Source organism: Gymnodraco acuticeps, unplaced genomic scaffold (genome assembly GCF_902827175.1).
Source record: "Gymnodraco acuticeps unplaced genomic scaffold, fGymAcu1.1, whole genome shotgun sequence".
Lineage (NCBI taxonomy): Eukaryota > Metazoa > Chordata > Actinopteri > Perciformes > Bathydraconidae > Gymnodraco > Gymnodraco acuticeps.
In genome coordinates this window covers 669,207-686,822 of record NW_022990082.1, presented here as the reverse complement: position 1 = coordinate 686,822, position 17,616 = coordinate 669,207, and the positions used below count along the sequence as shown (strand labels likewise).

The window sequence follows — 17,616 nt, the reverse complement described above, 5'->3', positions numbered from 1 at the left end:
CGCCACTTGGAATACGCAGTTTTGTCTGGCACTGCTCTCAAGCAGATAGCAGAAGGAATGCAGGCGGATGAGCCTCCGTTTCACTGGGGGGATCAACTACAGTGCTCACTGAATGAGCCACACAAAAGCAGAGCAATTGGGGGGTTTAAATATGGCGCTCTGAGGAAGAGTTGGAGCCAATCAGCACCTCCGTGCTAATCTACAGTATCAGGATGCCTTTACACACACCAGACACTCTTTGTCATAAAGAGAGGAGGAGAACGAGTCAGAAAGACTGAAGGACACGTTTTTCCAGCTCTCGTACAAAGATGAACTTTGAATTGATTTTATATCTTGGATGTTTACAGATGTACAATTAATGACTGTCTTTATATTTCCAATGACCAGACATGTGTTGAATAGTGGTGATTAATATATTTTTGCCGGATCAGATTACACTTTCGCACTAAACAAAATTAATTCAGATTATAAAGTATTGAATCATAAGATATTTCTACTATTATCACAGATAATGTTAATATCCTTAATCGTCCAGCAATCAGGCTTAACAACACTACTCTTTAATGTATTATCCATGCACAGAAAGACCTACAATGATGTTTCAAGTACTGGATTGATTTCAGTTTTGGCCCAAAACAAATATTTATAATATTTCATATAACAATTATGTAGCATATTTGATCCTCAAATTAGAGAAGTATAATTTAAAGAAATTGATATTCTCAACATTAGATAAACACAGAAGAATCCTTTCCAAGTACCATAAGTAGATACTCAGGTAAGTATGGCTAATATGAATAATTGATAGACTTAATTTGGTACAGATCAGTGGTAGCATTCACAAAATGTAATAATTCACATTTTAAGAATGTTTAATCCTTCCTTTCCAGGTTTTTTACAAAAGTCTTTGAATATTTGCCTAACTTTTCCTTTTCAGATTTTGAACAATGTACGTGACTAAAATGAATGTATTGATTTCACTAAGTGCCTTACTCTTGACTAAAGCGTATTTAAGTAAACGTAAAAGTAATCCTAAAATTGAGGACACTGCACTTTTGCAGATTACAGATTGATCAAATCACCATTGTGAATTCTATACTCTGACTGTGAATTTTTAGCTGGATCTCTTACGATCCTGAGTTTTAAAATGCTTTTGACTAGTGATTGCCTTGAAGTAAATCTTTAAAGCGGCAAGCTGGTTTTGATAAAAGATATTAGTTTAAAACGAATATTTTGCTATTGTGCACCTGTGTTTTATGTGTGTTCATTATTGTGCTTTTGACAAAAGATGATCAAACACTGATGAGAGATGATTTTTCCTATTATGATTGGCTGTATCAATCATTGTGATTGAATGTTTCAATCTTATTCTACTTTGTGATGTAATTAATGTAAGGTGAGACCACACTCGAATCTGGAGACGCCTATTGAGTTAATTATTGACCAAATTATTATTAGACTAATGTTTTTAGGTTATCATAAATGATAAAAAGAGAGGACTGTTATGGAAATAATTATCATAAGACGCCAATTAGTAACATACAGGACAAACCTTGATGTCTGTTTACCTTCTTTAAGGACACAGGCTGCTTAGCCAATAATGTTATTGTTCCCATTCTGTGACCGGTCAATACTGGGTCACAGATGGTCTGTGTTGTGGGTACACTGGGACACTTCCTTCTCTGTATTTGTGGACTCCAAGGTGAAATCTTCGAGGTCATAAGTGTCCGACGCAAGTAGCTCAGTGTTCCCACACTGTTTAGGCTATCTCCTCAAATATGTTGTTTACTCTCTGCGAAACCAGTTAGATGGGCTGGCAAGAGAGAGGCTCTCCAGAATTGACGTGGCAACTCTACCATGAAGTCAGAACCTCTGACTCTTGGACTTGTGATGTGAATCCTCCGGCCGTAACTCCAAATAAACCATCAGTGTTTGACATCAAAGCTACTGCTCCTACCGTGTCTCCTTCCTGAGTCGGTGACTCCCACTGCATAGCTACACAGAAGTTTCCTCTACAGTTGCTACGTTGACCTTTATTTGTGTATGTTTGCGATAAGTGTGCGTCTTTACGCAATGCCGTTGGCCTTGCTGTTTGATATATATTGTGCCGCAGGCCCACAGCACGTGACGGTTTTGTGTGCCCTCCCATGAAAATCATATGCCCTCCCTTTAGATTTGTTCTGGCGCCGGGTCTGTGCCAGCTAAGGTCAGAAGAGCTTTATTTAACAGCTGGTCTTATGTTTGTAACCCCTCCTGTTGTTCATTGATAAGCCTGAAACATGCACTTGTCAAGGTTCAGAGGCAAATTTTGCAAATATGGCAGTAGCCATCGATCATCTTAAGATAAGATATACTTTATTGATCCCAAGTTGGAAACATTTGCGTTACATCAGCATGTGTAACAGTTGTAAATATGCAGTGGTGTTTATTTGTAAATCATTTAGTATAATCACACAAATTCTGTGTTTTATATTTAACAATTCTGTGTTCTTTATTTATTGATTGTTCAATACCTGACAAGATGAAAAACTTTGGTCGCAGGTTCCTCAACAGTGCATTACAAGACATCTATCAATATGCGTGTACCTCCACCATTAAACTGTCGTATTCTGCACATTTCTTATACTATCTACATACATCTTATATAAGAGTATAATACGTATGTATAATATCAGTTAAAATAAGTGCTTCAACATAGTTAACATTGCTGGAGGTATACACAAAGTTTTTCATTCATTGCATAACTACACCGTTTGTGTATATGATATGTCAATAAACCTTAGAAAATCTTGAAAGGGATGTGCAAAATAGTCATTATATACAGTCTTTAATTAACTATTAGTAGAGAATAACGAGTAATGAATATACTTGATAGGGATCCTATTAATATCTAATAATAAAAATAATGAAATTCAATAACATGCTTTAACCACTAGGTGTCCCTTTATATCAGCTGTGCACCTTTATGGTGTAAATACAGCCTATCTACCAATTGGATCAAATATAAAAGTCAGCCGAATTAGTGTTGATACTGCAAGGAGACGTATTGTGAGAAAAGAAATGTAAGATGTTGTTTAATGGCTGATATATGTATGATCCATGTCACGTTTTCAGTGTTGGCGGCAGTTCCTCATGTTTGTCTAGAAGTCTTCTCATCAGGGCTCTATAAATAGAGAACTACGGCAGATATGTAATATTTAATGCAGCCGAACCGTGTATTACAATGCCGTTATGTGATGACTTTCAAAGAGAAAAGCAAGCACACTCGGAATAAAGTGTTTTCGGTCTGTTTCCGGTATTTTTTTATGACGATGTGATGTGAGATGTGAGACTGGAATTGCACAGGGGAAAATAACGTATCTATGCCACAATTTTAGATGCGGATTTTGTTAAACTAATACGTTTGCGCTGTGGACCAACACTATACATTGACGGGGAAGGGGGTAGCAATAAAGATTACACCATTAAACTGTTACACAACATAACAGAAATAATATCGATAGCAGCGTCCCTAGCAACCACCTTGGTAATAATGAAAACGTTGTATCGACACAATTTCCTGAAGTAATTTTCGTAATAACTAGCAAACTAAAGATCATGTGCATCCACTGCACACATAATCTGAAATAACAACTCATATTTCTCGCATCAAATGACATCAAAACGCATTTTAAAGGCCAAACTAACTTTAAAATAGGCATTTTACACAGAATAAAACGAAGTTCGGCCATGTTTTTTTTTTCTGCAGGGAGAAATGGGAAGATCACGTGACATAGACGCCAGCCATTGGAATAAATGGTGAAAAAAAACGTAGGGATCTTACAATTTCAGAGGCGTTTTTGTAGAAATACTACGTCCTACGTTGTGGACCAACGTAGTTATTACACGTTTTGTTATGAGACTGGGTTGGACAAACAAGTGGCAACATGTGTGATGAAGGTGTTGCGCGGGGCTATATCATGCAAAAGTGAAACTTAAGCTCGCTCCATTGCGGAGATATACCCGCGAGAGTGCGGAAAAACTCAAATTAATTAATTAATGTGAAATGTTACCAATATACTCACGGACCACTAGGGGGCGCTCACGGACCACCAGTGGTCCGCGGACCACACTTTGAGAAGCACTGGTTTAGACAAACGTCCTGCAGTTATTGAGTTCACACCATGTTTAGGTTAACTGTATAGCTACCCATACTATAGTGCATTGATTAAAATATATGATAAACAATTAATAAGTCACTTGTTTTTAGTCAGTAGTCTTACGTTTTCTCGAAGATAGGAAAAGGTCAGGAACCACTGGTGTAAAAAATACAACTTTTTTCTTTTAAACACCCAAGGCACTCTTCAGGCCAAAAACCGAAACGCCTTTCATCCGATAGCAATTTCGGCGTGACATTTTTCACCGATACCTGTAGTGTAGATCATGGAAAAAGAGCTGGTTCAACAACCCATGCTTGATGCAAGCAACAGTTTGTGCCCTTAAGAGTAGCAGAGTTCTCTATGTTTCCAAGGTAACCTGGCATCCATCACAGAGGCTTCAAGGTAACCTGAAGAAGGCTGTTTTTGCTATGCATGAATAGTTGACCCAGCTCTTTAATACGTACAAGATATTTGAAGAATTTCACCATGAAAAAGCAATTATGTTGTAACGGCCTAGAGATATTGGACCCCAAAGCAAAAGACTTAGAGAGAGAGATGGTCAAAAACAAAAATGTTATTTTAAGCAGAGGCACAGTTAAAGGAGGGGTATGTAATTTTTGAGAAACCAGCTCGAGAGCACTAGAATTTGAAAATACACAGCCGGAAAAAATCTGCCACTTCCTTACAGAGCCCCTCCTCCAACACACACAAACGCGCACATGACCAATGAGGGCACGAGATAAATTTGTGCACATATGGAAGGCTGACAGGCAGGTCGGCCATCCAGTAATTTTAGCCGGGCCGGCTCAGATGATTGGTCGTGCTTTTTACAGTACTACTTCCACAGAGGACATTTTTTAATGGATTTTTTGTCAAAGCACTTAAGATATTCATTGCTATCGGGATGTTAAGAGCATTCCATGGAATATAACAAAAAGTGTATCTCGAGCCGGTTTCTCAAACTTACCTACCCCACCTTTAACGGCAGTGGAGGCAGGACAGGAGACAAAAATCCAGGCGCCTAAAAACAGATGCATCACAATTGTGTATTGATACTGTACTGACATATTACTATAAACTGTGATCCATTATGGGATATAAGCAGTTTATATGGCCAGGGACTACACAATCCCTTAGTCTGCTAAGCATGATGATAGTGTATGCTGATTCTGTTTGGAGCCAGTGCTATAAAATTAGTTGCCCAAATATGTTTGCATTATAGATATCCGAGTAAATGTTTAGTGGCAAACAAACACAAAGCCTTGGGTACTTCTTTCAAAATGCCCCAGAGAGCCCAAACGTCCCTCTACACCTCATGCTTTAAGGTCACGGTTCACTAGCTTTCATTTCTCATGTCATTTTCTGACCGTACGTAAGTGGTTGCTTTGGCAGTCATTCGAGAATGATGCAGTCCTTACTTTTGCACAAATGTCCATCACAAACAACCAGATCCAAAAGTGGTATTCTCCGCGAAGGAACATTAAGATGATTGATGACAATGATATTAAACAAAGACAAGAAAGCACATTTTAATATTTGAAAATGTTGAAAACAAAGTGGTTTTAACAATTATTATACATTTTATTCACTTTTGTCTCTAATTATTAAGCTGTTGATAATATATTTGACTAATCTCTTTAGTGCAGCCTTTTTTACTGCTTTTTAAAAAAGTATCCCTTTTTGTCTTATTCCTCCCAGTGTACAAATCCTCCAACAACACACTCAAAGATCTCAGAACAGAGTTATTCATGCAGGCTTGATGTCGACCTTAAGGGAGCTGATGCAAATGAGCCTATGGTAACTTAGCTGATCTGATATGATGCTGTAATCGTCTCTCAGGCCCAGACCTTGAATTGTACTGTGTTTGCTTAGTAGCTGCCTTATTAGCTGCCTTTCTGGTGTCAAACATGCTCTCCTTTGTTCGACTTCATGGACAAAACCTATTAAAGATTCACAAATGGATTTTAAGGCTTTGATAAAAACCCTATTGTACTGTGCAAAAACAAAATGCCTTTTCATGATTATTTTAGCGGTTCATAATGTAAGACATTATCAGAGCAGTCTTAAATTATTTTGTAATATGTTGTATGAATAAATTATACAATTAAGCATTCGAATGGTTTTAAACTAAGGCAGATTCAGCACTGATGAAGCAACACAGTAGTCTTTATTAAACGTGTACCATTTACAAATCTAAATGACTGAAACATACCCTTGTGACAGGTCTCAGTTGAGAAGATGCCACTCGATCAATTACAATATTCATGTATAAAGTTTGCCACCAAATGTCACATCTGTCAGCCATGGCCCAATTTTAATCCATATTTTTTCTCAATCATTTATTTTCAGGGTTAATAGTAATTTGTGGGATTTTCTTTTGAATTATGCATTCAACCTGTGGGGTCTTGCAGGTCGACAGCTCTTGTCAGAATGGCATTTACTGTAATGATTGGCATTTGGTCTTCAGCATCTGTAAATCTTAGTACGGTGTAGTTTTCAGAGGCTCATTACCATATTGTTTCCGCCCACAACACTCAATTAGAAACATGTTGTTCATCTGACCCTCATTTCAGATTTCTGTAATATGAAACACAGTGAAGAGTAGCCTTCAAATGGGGAATTAATAGCGCTCAAATGTCGTATCAATTCATCAGCAACAGGCACTGAGTCCATCCAATTCATTCATTATGCATATTTAGTGTTTATTTTCCCTGCAGGGCTCTCAGAGCACCAGGAGGGGAACTGTCCATGAATTTAACAAATACCCTTCAGGAATTGGAATTGTTTGACATAAAGTCAATTCATAAAAAGGTGTAGTAACAGTAAGGCAAGCACCCCACTGCCTCCATAAAGACACCTTCAAATGAGTGTTTCACAGAACTGTCAGACTGCTGACCTTCATAGTTTGAAGGCAGTGTCTCCTGCGGCACAGGGGAAGACATGTTCACTGCGTACAGCATGCACAGAGTGGTTGTTGAGCGAGAGACTGTCAGCAAAATGTGAGTTTATTCGCTTAGTGTCATTCAACATAATAAAATCAGCTTTTAGAGGGATATTACCTGACCTTGCTTGGTTTGTTTGTGCACTACAGAGATTGCTAGAATTGAGCCAGAGCTTAAACAAGCTAACACTTGTCTTGTAACTCCTATATCACTAAATACAACAACAACAAAAAAATGAGCCATAGCACGCAGTTCCAGGAATAAGTAATTCAGTTTGTACATGCTTCACATCAAAGATTACATGTATCGTCTGTGTAAGGGGGGAGATGAAAATATACTTTTTCTCCAATATTATGTACTGTACAATACCCTTGTAAAAAACATTTTGATTGTCTTTAATGCTTATCTTCTAACTTATTATCTTATTCAACATGACTTTATCTAACTTAACAATAATTAAGAGAACCATAAAGGATTTTTGGACGGCGTAGCTTTAAGCTAAATGCTAACATACTTAAAATGACAATGCTAATGTGCTGATAGCAGACAATGTTTACAATGTTCAACATCTTGGTTCTTCCTATAACTCAAACAATAAATGCCACTTAACAAAAAGTCCAGTTAAGTCTGATGGGAATGTCATCTGCTAAATGAAAAGGGGGGTCACCAAAACAGTTCTCCTCGGACTGTTTCTGATGATATTTTAACAAACTCCCTCTGGAGGGAACTTTTGGATTTTAGACTAAGCAGACCATTCACATGCACAAAAACCTAAATAACTCACTACAGGAAAGGGAAACCCCAGAAAGCATTACAGGGCCTGTTTTTAATTAAACATGTGTGTATGTTCGTGATCTGCTATTAGTGCACCTGCAGGTCAGAACCTGTTAAGGCTACAAAAACAACTTGAGAATGTTTAGGAAAACACAGCGATAACATTTGATTATATATTAATCAATATGATGAAATATATTAATAACCTAATACTTTTCATAATTATACATTTGATCAGTGCTGATAATTCATGGCAATCTATTCTATATTAATTAAACATTTCACAGTGAATCTAAAGTTTTCTCCTGCTGGCAGTGCTAGAGGAAATGCCAAGAGGATTACCAAAGTCAGTATGAGACTCATTTTCTGGGGAGCATAATTGTCTTAAAACAAAGTAATAGCCCTTCATCCAAAAGTTGTTGAGACATTGGCCTTCCTGGAGTGATTTCACTATAATTTCAACATTTAGTGCAGTATTTCATAACAAACCTTATGGTATACATCATATTTGTCTTTACTTGTACTATTGAACATTTACTGCTTTACTTCAAAAGTACAATTTACAAAACTCTGCACTAAATAACCCACTGACTGAAAAGATTAAATTATAAAAGGTGTCTCCATTTAGTTGTTGAGTGAGATTCCTGAAATAAAGACGCTGAGAGTCTGGTTCAAACACTGATAGATAAAGAAGTAGACACACCTGTGGTTCCTTAAACACATCTGACTCTTTTAGTTAATTATCCAATATAAATATCAGGCTATAAAACGTACTCTGTATTTGTATTGGATATCTCTTCAGGCTGCTTTTCAGAGATAACGTTTTCACAAACATCTTGCGGAGTAATTAAAGAGCGTTTGCCCTTTGGAACCTTCCTCCATCAGATACTGAAGCAATAACAATTACATAATCCTTCTTTTATGACAACCCAATAGACCTGTCCTGGCAAGACACTGTAACTGTGCTGCGTCAGCTGGCTGCTACCTTATCGTACAGATCACATCTCAGCTCTCATATTCACTGCTTTGCTGCTGCTTTACAAAAGCCTCCTCCATCACTGCCTCCTCCTACTATGCTCTGTTTTATCCTCCCTGCTGAGGATGTTGCTAAATATGGGACAATAGTTTGCTATGCTTCCTCCATACTATTTTTCAGGTATTAGGCTCTACTGCTACAGCAGATCCATGCCGCCAACTCAAATAAACGTATTGCCATCTTCAACTGCAATACGTTTATTAGTAACTCCGATGAAACCTTACAGATGATGACCTCATTCTACCTTTCTACATGGCAGGCAGCTCAGAGAGGATGTGAGGAGGGGATTTTGGCGGAATGGAAATAAGTACCTTGTACTGCACAGGCAAACATTTATTGAATTTTACACTAAAACCATTTTGCCAACAGCATTTCTATTCTCAAGTGATTTGTGGTCATCACACTGGGAGAGGGGCGATCATGCTTTTACACTTGAAGATTTTGTTATTTTTGAACAGAGCCAAGACGGCCGTTTCCCCTGAGTTTCCAGTCTTTGTGGTAAGCTAAGACAACCTGCTGCAGGCTGAAGCTTCACATTCACCGTAAAGACATGAAAGAGGTATCCATTTCCTCATCTAACTCTGGCCATCAAAAGCAAAAACCATGTTTCTAAAATCAAACAATTCCTCTGACAGTCAACTGTCAACAGTGTCACATTTACAAGCTGACTGTCCATGGTATATCTACAACAGCAGACAAATGCATACTTTTTGAATCAATCTTCCTTAATTTCATGTGGTAAAAAAAGTGAATGATGTACATGCAACCTGCATAAGCTAACAAAGAAATGAAATTAACCTAACCCTACATAGCCCACCAATATCCTCAGAAAACACTGCTCCCCACTTTGTATATCTTGATATTTTTCTTCTGTTTTATCTTCTTTTCTTCCATCTTACATAAACAATTCATAGGTGCTATCTATAACTGCATGACTAATACAGACGTTGTTTGTGCTTCCTTGTTCCTTTATGATTTATGTATTTATTCATCTGTGTACTTGTTAATGTACTTTCAATCTGGTTTAAAGCTTTGCTGGAAACAATAACAAGATTTTATAATTATAGATACTTAGGTTTTTTAAGCCGCCTTAGAGGCTGATAATTGCTCTAAGAGTCCTCTGGTTGCTTTGTATCCCATTTATTATACACATCAATTATTCCCAATATCCTGCAAGAACTTTGACAACACAATATTATGTAAAGGGTATTTAATTAGTTATTTATTTAATTATCAAACAGCTAAATAAAAAACAAACAATTAAGCGTTATAAATTTAAATAAAACAGTGCTGTTTCAATCGGCAGAGATGTTTTAATTACTTTTGAAACCGGTGTAACTTTTGCTTTCCTAATCTTAACCATTGTACATTCATTGGTTGTACATCTATGCCAAAGGTCAGAGCTATCCTTATGTCAATATGCTATAAAAAAATTATAATAAGGAAAAAGAAACAACAGACTTTGACCCTCGTGGGGTTTTAACATCTTAGTGTAGACCTCATGTCCTCCGTTTATAGATAGACCAACTTGGGAAGTTCCTTAGTTGTGTACTCTTTGTTACCAATCAGATTATATATCTACGTAGCCAATGAGGACAGAGCAAGCCAGTTGACTGGGTGTGTTAGGTTGGAGTTTAAACTTTGGACCAGAACAGAAGAGCCGAGAGATACAGTGGAGGCTCTTTAGGAGCGGGGAGACAAAGCTACTCCACAACAAAGTACATTTGATATTTTGGCTGGGTTTCTGTGTCTTGGGGGTTTCTTTGGTGTTCCAACGAAGCAAGACAACTATGGAGGACTTCCAAGAACAGGTAAAGAACAAAATACTTCCTGTTTATTGCATTGTCGTTTGAGTTTCTTGGGAAAGCGAACAGAGCAAAGTTCAGGATTGAGAGTAAATCACAAGCGTACAATAAAATCTGTAATCTAAGGAGAAAAAGACAATTTAGAATGGCATTGAGGGACATGAGCATAACCGTAAAATTGTCAGATATCGGAGCAGATGGAGGAACATATTGTACAGTACAGTGTGTTCTGGTGCGATCACGGTGAATGGTTAGGAAAGCTGTTGCGGTATATGAAACCTTTATGTTGTGCTCTCTTGGCTTCTCAGAGCATGAAGGACATACTCCCTTGTGTGTGTTGTGATTAAGAGTCATGATGTCGTTTCAGAGCTGTGATGGCATTGAACTGCTCGATTGGCTGTTTGATCAAAACGATGGAATTCTCCGTCACGAGGAACCAGGACGCCAAGGCAACCATCACACCTGGCTAGTCCAGGACTCAAATGTGCGTGAGGCTGTGGGCTATCTAATGTCACTCATGCATGCTACAAATAGCTGGTTGCTTTGTGTGTACTGTATATTCTTCGTTGTTTTAAAAAAAAGACTCTCGCCATGTTGACAGCTCAGGCTGACAGACTAATGATGCCACTTTCCACCCAGCAGATGCTGCAGCCGGCCGAGCAGGCAGATGATGACTTCCTCAACGCCCTCCTGAGTGGAAGTGATTCTGTGTCAGGCTCGCCTGTCTGGTCCCCTTCTCAAAGTGACAGTGGGATCAGTGAGGACCCCCCCTCAGACCAGATGGACAGCCCTCAGCGCCCCGAGAGCCCCCCTGAGGACACTCAGTTTTTTGCTTCCAGGCCACAAACCAAGGCAGACCTGGAAGCCAACTTCTCCATTGACCTCAGTGAGTCTCAAATATTCACAGATAAAACATTCCTAATGCAACATCAAATCTAAGACTGTAACTCATGATAATGTTCATTATCGATTATCGAAATCAATTGTCAGACAAAGCTTAGAAAAGAGGCGCCTCTGGTATTACAAAATATGGTATTTGATCCCATAGATACTCAACAATTCAGCCAAGGTACAGTAGCCTTATATTTGTTGTTTGACAGATCATTAGAGAAAACCAAGTACATAAAAACTCTGTCCTAAGGAATTTATTAGTTTCTGACTCAGGTAAAGTGGGAAAAACTATAAAATTCCCCCAAAACTACCTCTTCAACATTACTTAACCATTTCACACACATTGAGGCTATATTAAGCAACATTTTCTTTTGATAACTGATATAATAACCACACTTTCATTCACTGAGCCTCCCATGAAATCGTTTGTTCTGACCACAGTCCACAAAGTCTATTAAAAACTGAAAGAAAAATATATATTCACACTTGAGTGCCTGCAAGGTTTTCCATAACAAAAAAAAGTTAATGAATTATAATAATTTTATCAATTAATTGTTGGGTTATTTACTGAGAGCAAAACCTAATTTCAGTCTGATCCACTATCTTAGAACATGTTTTCAGTCTTAGGTCTGAACAAAGAATACACAATGTAAAATGTCGCAATTTATTTTGCAAATGAATCCCTGGATCACCAGTACAACAAAGATAACATACAATCACTCATTGTTAGTATTGGCTATAACACACATGTCGGGAACCAAACTGAGTAATTGATATTTGTTCAATGTTTAGGCTCCAATTGTCATTTTTCCTTTTTTATATTATTTATAATACCTCAGCACATCATGTTACATTAATGCACACAATGTACAACAATATCTGTTTTCTTTTTTATTACTGCCAATTTTTATTCCATTCCATTTCTATGTAAATACTTTTATATTGTACTATATTTTTAATTTTTTATAAATATTTTTCTAGTTCTCTATCTGTGTTTTAAAAAGGTGTTTTGCTTGTATGTATGCACCATGACATCAAGTCAAATTCCTCGTACGTGTCAACCTACCTGATAATAAACCTGTTTCTGATTCTGATGACAGCAGTGTGTCACATTGATCAAATTTGCACATGCTTTATGTGTACTCGTGTGTCTGTGTGGTTGCAGATGGCTGGGGTCCTGGATTCCCAAACGACAGGATGAGGATCACACCGTATCCTGCAGATGCTCACAGGCCACAGCTGAACTCCGGCTTCCCGCTGACTGTCAAGGATCTGCTACTGTCTGGCACACCGGAGCCTGTAAGTGAGAAAGTGTGTGAGAAAGTGTGTCCTAATGAGGTGGGAGTTTATCGGTATAGGGAGAGTACAGGAGAGCTAGGTGGGAGAGCGATGGTGTCTCACGGGTGTTTGTGAATCTTTCCTTGGCTGCTTGCCTCGTACAGGACATTTACGAGTGACTCATTCAGCCTTTCTAAATTCCCAGTTTCAACTTCCTCTCTGTGTGTGTGTGTGTGTGTGTGTGTGTGTGTGTGTGTGTGTGTGTGTGTGTGTGTGTGGTGTGTGTGTGTGTGTGTGTGTGTGTGTGTGTGTGTGTGTGTGTGTGTGTGTGTGTGGTGTGTGTGTGTGTGTGTGTGTGTGTGTGTGTGTGTGTGTGTGTGTGTGTGTGTGTGTGTGTGTGTGTGTGTGTGTGTGTGTGTGTGTGTGTGTGTGTGTGTGTGTGTGTGTGTGTAAATAAGCAGCTGAGTTTACTCACTGAAATGATGGATTCACCAAGGGATCTAGCCTTGGAATAGCTAATTTAATTCCTATTTTAATACTTTATTTATAGAATATTCTCAGAAGTGACAAAGAGAGGAGGATTACTCAGCACAGTTTAAGTTTCTATTTTGTTGAAGTTGATATCATGATTTCATAAACTCCTTAATAGTTTCTTAACAATTTTTGAGATATAAGCTCTGTTAAAGTATGCAGACATTACCATTGCACGTTGTGATAGTATCTTACCAGTATTATGCTGCATTATCCATTAGTTAGATAACTTTTCACCAAGAACCTTGTTGCAACCCATTCTATTATGTTTGTCACAATCATTATATTCCACACAGCATCACTTCAGACTGTACTTGTAGGTACTTGAAGAGTGCAAACGTTCGCCAGGGCTGTTTGCCTATGTGAGAAATAATGCGTCTATTCAACGGCCCAACAATTAATAGTGTTCTGCCTTGGCCAGTGACACAACCATCTACCAAGTTTAATTGCGTTGTTTCTGTAATCCTGCAGAAAAACAGAAAAACAATCCAAACCTAAAACATACTTGGCAGAAGTTATACTGTGGTTGTGCTTCTGAAAATTGAGGGTTTGTGTGTGTTTCATTGAGCCTATATTCACAGATGAGTTTAATAAGATGGAGAGGGTGGCAGAAAGCAACTACGGTTCTCACATCGCAATTGCTTCGAGGTAGCCATGAAATATGAGTGATGAAGGTGGCCTGGTCTGCACTTAAATACCCACTGCGAGGCTTGGGGAGAGAGGGGGAGGTGAAGGAGGAGGAGGAGGAGGAGGAGGAGGAGGAGGAGGAGGAGGAGGAGGAGAGGAGGAGGAGGAGGAGGAGGAGGAGGAGGAGGAGGAGGAGGAGGAGGAGGAGGAGGAGGAGGAGGAGGAGGAGATGTGGGGGCAGAAAGATATTTTAATCACACAGCAGAGATTATGTTTCAAATATTAGTATTCATGTCTCCCCACCAGGTCCCAAACACTTCCCAACAATCCATTCAAGAGTTGATTCTCAATGAAGATGAGAAGAAGCTTCTGGTGAAGGAGGGGGTGACTCTGCCCGGCCAGCTGCCTCTCACAAAGGTAAACACAACTCAATAACTCAACAGTGAAAACAATTATCGTCTTGCAGATTTGATCTCTTAGAGGTTCAAAATGTAAAATGTTCATCCTCTCTCAATCTAGTACGAAGAAAGGATACTGAAGAAAATACGCAGAAAGATTCGCAATAAGCAGTCTGCTCAGGAGAGCAGGAAGAAGAAGAAAGAGTATATTGATGGGCTGGAGAGCAGGTACGAATTACATTTAGTTAAGAGTAAAAGGAGTAAAGGTGATTATTTCACATGTTTGAACTAGATCTCTCTCTATATTATTGACCGTCACAGACCAAACGCAGAAAACAATTTTGAAAACATCAGCCTTCAGGGACCCGAACCTTCAGGGACCCGAACGGCTTCAGATATGCCATTAATTTGATCATGCATATGTTTCTCTTAGTATCCTAAGATACCTTTTATGTTTGGCTGTGAACAATTTTTATTATGAAGGGCAGACCATCTATTTCTATTTATTTTGGTTTTTTTAGAAAGGGGAAGGTCATATAAAAAACGTTTCTTCTCCCTGCTCCTTTTCGCTCAATTGTGTGTTTGTATAGAGACATGTTCTGTTGGCAAATATTGAACATTGGGTTTTGCGTACCATGAGCGGAACAAATAAAAATGGAATGAAATGAAATAGTTTTTTGCAGTACCAGAATAGCTGAGAGAGATTTCACCTTGTCCTAATCACCCCCCCCCCTCTGTGTTTTATCTCCCCTAGGATGGCAACCTGCAATGCTCACAACCATGAGCTTCAGAGGAAGGTGTCCCAGCTGCAGAAATGCAACATGTGAGAGATAAAAGACTTCTCTTTTTCCATTTCCTGAACTCTTTGCAATGACATTGCCTTCACTCAGAAACTGCCTTGAGTGTGTTACATCTATCTCCTGTTCCCTCAAACCGTTGTCAATCCAATTATTTTTGTCGAACTTTCATTTCTTATTTCTCTTTGTATTTCCTTTTTCCTAATCCTCTCTGCAGGTCACTGATGGAGCAGTTGCGCAGGCTTCAGGCTTTGGTCATGAATACATCTAAAAAGCCAGCACAGACTGGAACATGCGTGCTGGTACGTGCGTGTGTGCATCAGGCGGACAAAACAAATCCATATGACTCATTGTAAAAACAAATTCACATTCGTAGCAAGCCAAATAGCAACAACCATTACAGTTGTATTATCCATTGAGAAAGGCCAACCCAGATATGTGCACAATAGACAAAAGACATAAAAAGGCACAGTACTCGTTCTCACTGTCTGAATAGAGGCCATTTATTGTATCTGATTACTCCACTCAAATACATTGCCAGACCTGAAGCAACATTGGTGGAGAAAAAGAAAAAAAAAGAACTTTGAATCTGTAAAATATCGATGAATCTCAGTTCCCATTCACAGGATTCTATACTTCGTGAGAAAAGCACAGCATGAATATGATTACTTCCTCGAGCATTGTATAAAACACTTTTTTGCAGAGGGACTATCCAAACCACCAACCATAAAAACTAGATCAAAGCTTTTTCAAGCAGTAGCTTTCTACAATGTCATCCGGAATCTAACTTTTTTCGCCCATCCTTTGCATTGTTATCACATTCTCAGGTGCTTCTGCTGTCCTTCTCCCTAATCCTGTTCCCAAACCTCAAGCCTTTCTCCGACACCAAGGTCAGCCAAGAAGACTTCAGTCCAGTCAGAAGTGAGTACTCATGTTAGTTGAGTTGGAGTCTCTTCCGCTGCTGGAAGGCTTCCCACCTGCAGAGCTCCAAAGCCAGCTCCACCTGTCTGAGGATTTGATAAAAAATCTAAAGATTAGAGCCAATTTTCAGAGAACCAAGGACATGTATTATCATTATGGTTATCAGGCTTTTGATCGAATGTCAACAGCTTCTGATGAATTACTTTGTTAATACATCTGATTGATTTTTAATCATGAGGCAAGGTCAGGTTTTGCAGAGCAACAATGTGTCATTTGTAACCAGAAACTGTTTGACAGTAGTTGATGTTGCTCTTTTACCGAGTGGTGCTAAAGGCTCTGTTTTTAGAGTCTTTAAAGTCTTTACGTTTGAATTTGAAGTACTTAGAAGTACACACACACACACACACACACGCACACTCTGTTACTACCAGCAAGGAAAAATTGAGGTAATAATAAGCAGAGCTGCATGTCTAGAGGCTTGAACCCTTTTTTTGTATTCTCCTCCTCTCCCACAGTCCAGTCACGGTCGCTGCAGAACCTACAGGCGTCCCGAGTGCTGCATATCACTGAATCCCCATTTTCTGCTGAGGACGAATCGGAACCTCTGCACAGGCATCTTCCCGGGGAAAGGGGATTGGAAGATATTACCACCATGATGGGAAAGATGCATGTGAACCAAGACCAGTCCAATGTGGAGCCCATGTCTCTAAACAGCAGTCAGGAGGAAAGAATGGGTCATTTCCATGTCGACCCAATTACTGGTCACATAGCGTCTTTGACCTTGGATCCCCAGCGCTCCGCCCGCTTGAGACCACATGCTGATGACATGTAACATAGATAAATGAATGATCCCCACATGAATTCCCCATATCCTCCTCCTTATAGCAGGCAATGATCTGGGGCTGCTGTTTACACAGACAGGGAAATTAGGTTTTAATCACTCCTGTTTTTTTCTTTAATATATATTCAGTTATGCTTTTTCTTTATTTGTGATACAGTTTTATATCAGTATATGGATATTAATCCTACAATGACATTTCCTTTCAAGATGAACTTTGTCTGCTTGGGCTTTGATAAAATACCAGTATAAATATTAGTGTGTTTGTCAGAAACTGCTAAATCTGTGATGTTAAAGCCAGTTTTCTTTGATTGTAACCCTTTTAAGATACATTTTAAGGATAAAAAATCCTCAAATAAAACGTGTCAAAATGAGATCAGTGTTCTCAAAATACTGAGGGTTGATTTACTACGTTTTTTTAGAGCTTTAAAAAGTGACTCCTGTCAGTGTCTGAAAAGATATCAGAATCAGAATTCCTTTATTTGTCCCACAGAGGGGACATTTACATTTGTTACAGCAGAAAAGAGCCAAAGACAGCTTAATGTTTAACAAGAAGTGTGCATAAAAAACAAAACAAATATTAAAGATACATTTTTAAAGAATTACACAATTTACAAAAAACACAGCCTGTAACTGCTC

The 17,616-nt window shown here is 38.7% G+C and overlaps 1 protein-coding gene across 1 annotated transcript; it reads left to right on the top strand.

The window, feature by feature from the left end:
• The first annotated feature begins 10,532 nt into the window (after window positions 1–10,532).
• Window positions 10,533–17,374, top strand: creb3l3a (cAMP responsive element binding protein 3-like 3a). Its single transcript, XM_034216197.1, has 10 exons — window positions 10,533–10,702; window positions 11,064–11,180; window positions 11,339–11,582; window positions 12,753–12,886; window positions 14,330–14,440; window positions 14,543–14,649; window positions 15,176–15,244; window positions 15,436–15,520; window positions 16,046–16,139; window positions 16,655–17,374. Exons 1-10 carry the CDS (start codon window positions 10,682–10,684, stop codon window positions 16,969–16,971), a joined length of 1,299 nt encoding a protein of 432 aa, XP_034072088.1. The 5' UTR covers window positions 10,533–10,681; the 3' UTR covers window positions 16,972–17,374.
• Window positions 17,375–17,616: the final 242 nt, after the last annotated feature.

Coding starts and splice junctions, on each gene's coding strand:
- creb3l3a (XM_034216197.1), top strand. CDS start 10,682: ATGGAGGACTTCCAAGAACAG. Junction 10,703..11,063: donor TGGAGGACTTCCAAGAACAG/GTAAAGAACAAA, acceptor ATGTCGTTTCAG/AGCTGTGATGGCATTGAACT. Junction 12,887..14,329: donor TGTCTGGCACACCGGAGCCT/GTAAGTGAGAAA, acceptor TCTCCCCACCAG/GTCCCAAACACTTCCCAACA.